The sequence below is a fragment of the Taurulus bubalis genome (assembly GCF_910589615.1).
Source record: "Taurulus bubalis genome assembly, chromosome: 11".
Classification (NCBI taxonomy): domain Eukaryota; kingdom Metazoa; phylum Chordata; class Actinopteri; order Perciformes; family Cottidae; genus Taurulus; species Taurulus bubalis.
The window spans coordinates 9,501,787-9,510,280 of NC_136599.1; the positions used below are offsets into that span (position 1 = coordinate 9,501,787).

The 8,494-nt window shown below is 43.4% G+C and overlaps 1 protein-coding gene across 1 annotated transcript; it reads right to left on the reverse strand.

Moving 5' to 3' along the window:
* Nucleotides 1-1,728: 1,728 nt before the first annotated feature.
* kcng1 (potassium voltage-gated channel, subfamily G, member 1) lies at nt 1,729-5,085 on the reverse strand (the record flags this gene model as incomplete). The annotated part of the gene is made up of 2 exons (XM_079226520.1): nt 1,729-2,541; nt 4,303-5,085. 2 exons carry the CDS (start codon nt 5,083-5,085, stop codon nt 1,729-1,731), a joined length of 1,596 nt encoding a protein of 531 aa, XP_079082646.1.
* Nucleotides 5,086-8,494: the final 3,409 nt, after the last annotated feature.

Here is an 8,494-nt window from a genome sequence, read left to right on the forward strand (position 1 = left end):
ATAGAACCTCAAGGAGCAGAAAACGGACAATGAATACACCATAATTAATATGTGGATGAGGGGGATTAATCTGTGAGCTAAGGGTCACATTTGAGCACTTAACCTTTGGGACTTAACAAAAGCAGAGAGTATCTTCCATGACGTGACACCGGCTAGGAGCACATGACATCAACAAATCCATTAAAACCTGCAAAAGTCAGAGAAGAGGAACATCACTATGTTGTTGGATCATAAGGACACATTTCACATGTCGGAATTACATCATTGTTATGCTGGAATGCTTCATGGTTTATTGTGTTTTTTTCTTCTTCTGTAAATTGGACTTCTAGTTAATATTTTGATCCCATGTTATAATGTTTCATTAATCTTTTGAAAGAAACATATTTAATACTTAAATCATATTTATTTATTTTATAATATTCCTCTCATCCTCTTCTGTGTGTTCCTTATGTTCATCAAAAGTACACTGCTACAGCACGGCTGCGTTTCTGGGAAAAAAAAACCTTTTCTCCTCCGTATCTCGTTTACAAAGACTTCTCTCTCCACACTTCTATCTAGATTATCTCTCTTTATCTCTCCTACCTTCTATCTAGATTCTCTTTCTCTCTCCACCCTTCAATCTAGATTATCTCTCTTTATCTCTCCTACCTTCTATCTAGATTCTCTTTCTCTCTCCACCCTTCAATCTAGATTATCTCTCTTTATCTCTCCTACCTTCTATCTAGATTCTCTTTCTCTCTCCACCCTTCTATCTAGATTATATTTCTCTCTTCACCCTTCTATCTAGATTCTCTTTCTCTCTCCACCCTTCTATCTAGATTCTCTTTCTCTCTCCACACTTCTATCTAGATTATCTCTCTTTATCTCTCCTACCTTCTATCTAGATTCTCTTTCTCTCTCCACCCTTCTATCTAGATTATATTTCTCTCTTCACCCTTCTATCTTCTCTCTCTCTCCACTCTTCTATCTAGATTCTCTCTCTCTCTCTCCACCCTTCTATCTAGATTATGTGTCTCTCCACACTTCTATAGATTCTCTCTATTTCTCTCTCCACACTTCTATCTAGGTTCTCTCTCTCTCGCCCCACCCTTCTATCTAGATTCTCTCGTTCTCTCTCTCTCTCCACCCTTCTATCGAGATTCTCTCTCTCTCTACACTTCTATAGATTCTCTCTATTTCTCTCTCCACACTTCTATCTAGGTTCTCTCTCTCTCCCCCAACCCTTCTATCTAGATTCTCTCTTCTCTCCACCCTTCTATCTTCTCTCTCTCTCTCCCCCCGCCCTTCTATCTATATTCTCTCTCTCCACCCTTCTATCTAGATTCTCTTTCTCTCTCCACCCTTCTATCTAGATTCTCTTTCTCTCTCCACCCTTCTATCTAGATTATCTCTCTTTATCTCTCCTACCTTCTATCTAGATTCTCTCTCTCTCCACCCTTCTATCTATATTCTCTCTCTCTCGCCACCATTCTATCTAGATTATCTGACTCTCTCTCTCCACACTTCTATCTAGATTATCTCTATCTCTTAACCCTTCTATCTAGATTATCTGACTTTCTCTCTCTCTCTCCACACTTCTATCTAGATTATCTCTCTATCTCTTAACCCTTCTATCTAGATTATCTGACTTTCTCTCTCTCTCTCCACACTTCTATCTAGATTATCTCTCTATCTCGTAACCCTTCTAACTAGATTATCTGACTTTTTTCTCTTTCTCTCTCTCTCAAGTCATTTTTGTAGACTCCATCTTCGTCTCTTTCTGTCCCACTCCCTGTCTCCCTGTCCGGCCGCCCCTGTGGGGCCGAGCACGTCACTCTCCAGAGAGAGGTTGCTGCCCAGGCCGGCCATGCGGCTCCGCAGCAGGAAGTGAGTCCTCCTCTGCAGCAGCCTCTGCTGCTCCTGCTTCAGCTCCACGTAGGACCGCGAGAAGGTGTGGAAGATGGAGGTGACGGGGAAGGCCATGAGGAGGATCCCGCTCAGGATGCTGCTCAGAGCCACCACCTGGCCCGGGATGCTCCTCGGCACCATGTCCCCGTAGCCCACTGTCGTCATGGTGATGACGGCCCACCAGTAGGTAGCAGGGATGCTGGTGAACTCCTGCGTGGCGGCCATTTCATTCTCAATCAAGTACAGCAAGGGGGAATACAGTGCTATGGCAACGCACAGGAAGAGGAGGAGCAGTCCGAACTCCCGCGTGCAGCGGCGTGCCGTCAGGCCCAGCGTCTGCAGGCCCAGCGAATGGCGAGCCAGCCTCATCACATAGAGGATGCGCAGGGCTCTCAGGACACGCAGCACCAATCCCACCTTGTCCAAGTAGCTGTTTCCAGAGCTCAGGCGCTTCTCTCCCTTGGAGGTGCTGTCCACCACCAGGGTGATGTAGTACGGCAAGATGGCCACCACGTCTATCAGGTTCAGCGGCTGCCTGAGGAAGGCCAGCTTGCTGCGGTCTTGAATGAAGCGCAGGGTGAACTCCAGGGAGAACCAGGCCACACACACCGTCTCCACTATGAAGATGTTGTAGCACATCTGGGAACATTTGCCCTGTTAAAGACACTTGAGTGAGCATGTGCATCATCAGCATGTGCGAGTGGTTTGTAGTCACTAGAGGGAACCACTTCTCTGTGAAATCAAGAAGCTCAGCACTTTGGGATGCTGCAGCATTGCACACAACGTGCAAACATGTTTCTACGACAAATTAAATAAAGAAAGGGAAGATATTTGCTCAGCATAGATGCCAAATGGGGGTTCTGCAATTTTAGACATTTTAGGAATGGAGCGCCATAAAAACATAGCAACTGTTAACAAAAAAATGTCCTTCAGAATGCATGCTTTAAGCTTTCTTTTTTGGAAAGCGTTTTGTTTTGTCTGACACACTGATGGTGCTGAATCAATGCGTGGCTGGGAAGGCTCAAAGCATTTCAAAGCACATAGCATGGCACGGAGCCTTTGAATGCAGCCCATATCAGGGCAAAATATCATTATGAAACACACTCCCACAGAGGAGGATATGCTTTGAGTAGACCCATACAAGCACCTGAAAACTTCCAGTAAACCTGTTCTCACTCCGAGAGAGGAACACTTAACACTTTTAATGCAACACTTTGTTGTATTAGATTAGGTTGTGCGAGGTTAGTTTAATAGTTAGTTTAATAGACTAAAAATAATTAAATGAAGAATATCTACAGATGTCTGGCTGCAATAAATTAGAGGCGACGGAGTTGTTAGGACGCGATTACTGGCACTTTTAATTAAAAAGCGTAATTGAAGACATACATCAAGCACAGCAATGGCAAATACAAAGCAAGTGTGTCAGGTCAAATATAAAACTGGAACTTCATCAGTGCAGTTGTTGTATTTCTTTCATTTTCTTTTCCTTTTCCCTAATACATTTTCCTATAACATTGACTAATGATTGACTTTATGACAGTACAAGAGAGGACGATAAACTCATCCCATATTTAAATTGCTTAATGCACTGGAGCGCTCAGAAGCCACATGACGTAAATGAAACGTAAAGATTCCAAGATTAAAGTCGGCCTGATGGAGCAGAACGTTGAGTCAGCAGCACGTTTAGTCTCCAATAAAAAAAACCTTGAGATTTTGGTTTAATTTTCCACCCACTGACAGTTCCCCACATACAGTATCTGTACTTGTCTTCCTGAGTGTATACAAGAAGTAAAAGTAGAACATTTGAAAACCACTCAAACGTTTTTTATTTTTTTAATGGAAAGCAAAGTTACTCTCCACTTCCATCCAAAGTAGATATTTCTACAAAAGAGAGATTATTTATTTAATTAATTAATTAAAAACCTGTCAGCACTTTCCTCTGAAAGAAAATAATGTGTGTGACTCAAACAATTCCCTGAAATTTGACTGAAAAGGCCAGTGTGCCAATTATGGTTGTGTTTGAAGTCAGACATAAATATGAAAGCAGTTCTTCAAATACATATTTTTCTCTTAAATGGCAAAACAATCTGCTTTCTAAGCAGCCGGCTGTTTTAAATGACATGACAGACGAGCCAGGCCATCATTAGAATGTTCAAATGACTGCTTTTCAGAATAACATGTCAATTCTCCTCACTCAGACAAAGCCGATCTCACCACAGTGTGGGGTTCAAATGTTCACCGTCTTCACTTTGGTGCGTCGTTATGTGGAATGACAAATTCCCGACAGACAATGAAGTTGTGTTTGCATGTCTTCACTTTGACTTCTCCTCACTGACATGACAACGCTTGACTCTGACAACAACATGTTTTGTACTTACTAACTGTTTTTGGTGTTATGTTAAAAAGTCAACTCACCGCCTCCTCCTCTTCCCTCATGGCAGGCATGGTGCTGATGGATAGGTTGACGGCAGTGATGGTGACAAACATCACTGACAAACAAGCGAAGATCTTCCCCGGCAGGCCTGAGTGAGGCCTCTCCACCATGTCTCTGAGGTTCCCCATGCACCGATTGAGTCTGGATTCCGCTTCGTGCTCCTTGTGTCCACCGTCGGAATCCAGCAGATCCTCCAGGAGTTCCTCCTCCTCCTCTGCTCTCTCCATCGCTTCAAACTCCTCCACGCGCTGCAGCAGACGCCGGCGACAGCACCACTCCAGGCTCTCCTCGGGGACGCCCCAGTAGAGCAGCTCCTCCCTGAAGGAGAGGGCGCACATCTCCCTGAGGGACCGCAGCTTCCCCGCCCGTAGGAAGGTCAGGATGGTACTGAAGGCCGAGGGGCTGCGGTCGAAGAAGAACTCATTGTGTGTCACGTCGTAGTCGTCACAAATACACATGATCTCGTCAAAGCTGCTGCAGAGGTGCAGCTGGCCCAGACGAGACAAGGGGAAGTCCTCCAAGGTGGTCCAGGGCAGCTGGTAACGCAGGCCGCCCACATTGATGATGGCGTGGAGTTTACGGGCGCTGGACAGTAGGGTGTCGCCGTGGATGGAGATGAGCTCAGGGGCACGCTGCGCCCTCTTGTAGAAGACCCCCTTTTGAGGTTCCTCTTCTTCTTGGGGAGGCAGGTTAAAGGAGGAATCAGAGGCACAGCTCAGGGCGCTGTAGTCATAGTCGGAGCCATCACCCCCCAACAGGGTCATCTTTACTGGTCCATGCTCAGCCTGCCACCATCACACTGTCACCTTCAGAGGGGAAACAGAGAATGAATATTCTAGTCTCACAGAAAGGCATTTGTATTTTTCAAATTAATTAAAAGGACGTTTATGACGTTTTTTTTAACACTGACACTGTTATGCCATTATCTTTGCCACTAAAAACATCGACATCCCTTTTTTTCAGGAAGACCATGGTGCAGCATTATTGCAGCAGGAGGCACTTAGATTATTGATGTTTTAATGGTCACATGAAGGCAGTGATAGATATTATATTTCAGGCAGGCCCACATAAACCTGCTCGAAATATTTCAACACAAGACCTCTGATATTGTGAAGATAAGACATTAATTGTAATTGGGTTTTTTAATCGTTTTTTCAATGGTTAAACTATGTCGACTTAAATCAGAAAACCCCAGTTGTGATGGGTAGACTTTATTAAAGCTCTGACTGTGTTCCAGTTGTACAAAAGGTTTGTTAAAAGGAACAGTTGATCCGGTAGAAGTAGTCTCCGTTACGTAACCCATTGATTTTTGAAGTACCATTGTGAAGCTGAAAGTGGGCTGCGCCAGCAGTCGCCATCTTGGCGGTGATGATACAGTTTACATGTGGGAGTATCTTTATTGCCTTTCAACTACTCTCAACATGGCGACGACGACATCACACATTTTTTTTACTAGGCTGTAAACATTTCTGCTATGAAGTTGAGTATTAACATGGTGATCATTGGGGATGGACTCGCTTCTGGAGCCAGACTAAAGTTGCCATTGGAGGATGCTCAGTTTTTGGCACTAGCTTAATTTTTCCGCATCAGAGGCTGCCACTCGGGAACTCCGCTTGATTGCTTTTGCTGCTGAGATTTTTCTGCGTAGACTGACACCACTCTCACTCATCTAATTACGGAGCAGCAGTCACGGTCGATTAGCTTAGCTCAGTTTAGCTTAGCATAAAGATCCTGATGGGCAACCTCACTGCAATGACAAGACGAGCAGCATAACTCCCCGTAAATCCACAACTTTGATTCCTGCTTTTTGTACGAATTAAACGAACGAGATGGAACATGTTAATTATTGAGCGTTAGAGCTGCTGGTACGTGGATTTTTTTTAACTGTGGAGAGACCCGGGCTTGTTGGCTGCCCCTACTTTCAATCGGTAATCTAATAAATAATAAACTCTGGGCCAGAGCTTCATGATTAGCGCAAGAACATGAGAGATGTATTGAACTTCTCTTGTCACTCTTAGAAGGAAAGCAATTAAACGTGCTTCCCAAGATGTCAAAATACTAAAAAAATTCAATTAAGCTTATAACTTCAACCTTTATCTACAAATTGAATTACAAATCAACATGTCTTTGCCATTATCTATGAATATTTTAGTTATGTGTCATTAAACATGATCACTGATCTTGATACATTAGGCATCAAGGGATAACAATTTCACTCCCAACTGTGTGCATGAACATCTGTTACACAGCAGCCTGAGAATTATACATAATGGCCTGATGTTATTCTGACTGTTAGATTATTCACTGATGCGCTTTGTGCAGCTACTGAATACACAGATTCTTCCAGTTTGTTCTCGGCATTAAGATGTTTTTCCAGCCAAACCAGATAGATAAATCAACAGAGAGATAGAGAGAGACAAAGCAACAATATATCTAAAAATAGGAGAGAGAAGATGTTGACTGTCACCAGTGCACGTGGTACCTCGTGGCCTGTGTCCAAACTAATTTAATAAATTACAGTAATTTAGTGGGAGGCAAGTTAAGAACAGTCAGGAATTAAAATGTCAGTGCTTGGATTTGCTGCACCACTAATTCTGGGTCAGGAAGGAGGCCTCAGTTTCTAAAAATGGGGATACGAATGTGTCACTGGATAGTTATTAGGCACCTGCTTTAGCATCATTAGAGCAAACTCTCCAACACTCTGCCTGGTTCTTAATGGCGTTTAATGTTGGGCATTATTTGATAGGTCACATGTGAAAAAATATCTGAAACTGAAATATGTCTCTAAAGGATCCTTGGCTGCACATTTTCCATATTTTGAGTACAATTACTGTCTATCAAATCATCACTAGTGCTTAATAAAACCAACACACAAGAAGAAGAAAAACAATTTTTCTCAAAACTGAGTAAAATCCCTCCTGTTTGCTGCTATAAATCCATAAATTCTCACATTCTCCCTCCATGGGGCGGAGGTTATCGATACGCCTACAAAGCATCACCAGTGGATGTGCACAGGCCTCCGCGACTCTACTAGATTAAATCACACTTAACCCCTCGAGGCTGTTTGATTTCTCCCTCTCTCTCTTAAATCGACTGTGCTTTTGCCTCTCCACAGTCACACAAGAGCATTTTTTAAACTGCTTTCCATTGTGTTGCGCCTCAGATGTCTCCTCTGGGGGACGAAGTCTATCTCGGAAGGAGAGATGAAACAGTGCAAAGACAGCGAAGGCTGTTCTCCCCACCAGATCGGCTGAGGTCTGGCCTCTCTCTGTGCCAGCGTTATCACAGCTAAGCCACAGGGCATGTTCTCCAGATTGCCTGGTGAGTCACTGGGTTGTGAATCTCTGGTGCCCGACTGCATTGAGCATGCATTACCCACAGTGCCCTCCTCAAGAGCATCGCTATCTGCAATATTGATTGAGATGATTATAATGAGCGTAAAAACGATAACTATCACTGCAAGGTCAACACAGAGCAAATCTTCTAAGAATTCTGAAGCCTTTTAGAAGGTGAAGTTCATTCTCTGCCGAGAAATATGTGCAATATTCCTGATTGATCAAATATATTTAAAATGAACAAGTGCAGAGTATGTATCTCACAAAAGAGACACAAATAACTCAGTTATTCATCATTACTATTTATGGCTGCATATCTTCATACATATTGGCGGAAGTGTTGTGCAATTTGACGGATTTTTCCAATCTGTCTCTGAATCGAGGATTTGCAATTCAATGACTGAGTCTGTGAAATACAAACACATGGTAATTAAATGGGTGATCAAGAATTCTGATGAAAATCTGAAGCGCAGAGACTTACAATCAAAGGAAACATATTTAACAGCTGTTAGCTGTCTGGTGACAGCTGTTCAGCGTGCCGAGGGCCATCTTATTTTCTTGCACATAACCGAACAACCGCATCTATTCGCATTGCCGTGGACATAATGTATCGTTGTAAAAGAATGGTCTTTGTCTAGATGTTTTCCGGAGCTGTCCTCCTTTACTCTCTCTCTCTCTCTCTCTCTCTCTCTCTCTCTCTCTCTCTCTCTCAGGCTTAATGACCATTTCCCCTCCCCTACAACCAATACTCCCATCTCCCTAACAGCTCACTGTTTCCAGAAATGGAATTGAAACCACCAAGACCCAACTTTCTCTCTGCCCTTCTCCCTCTGGAATC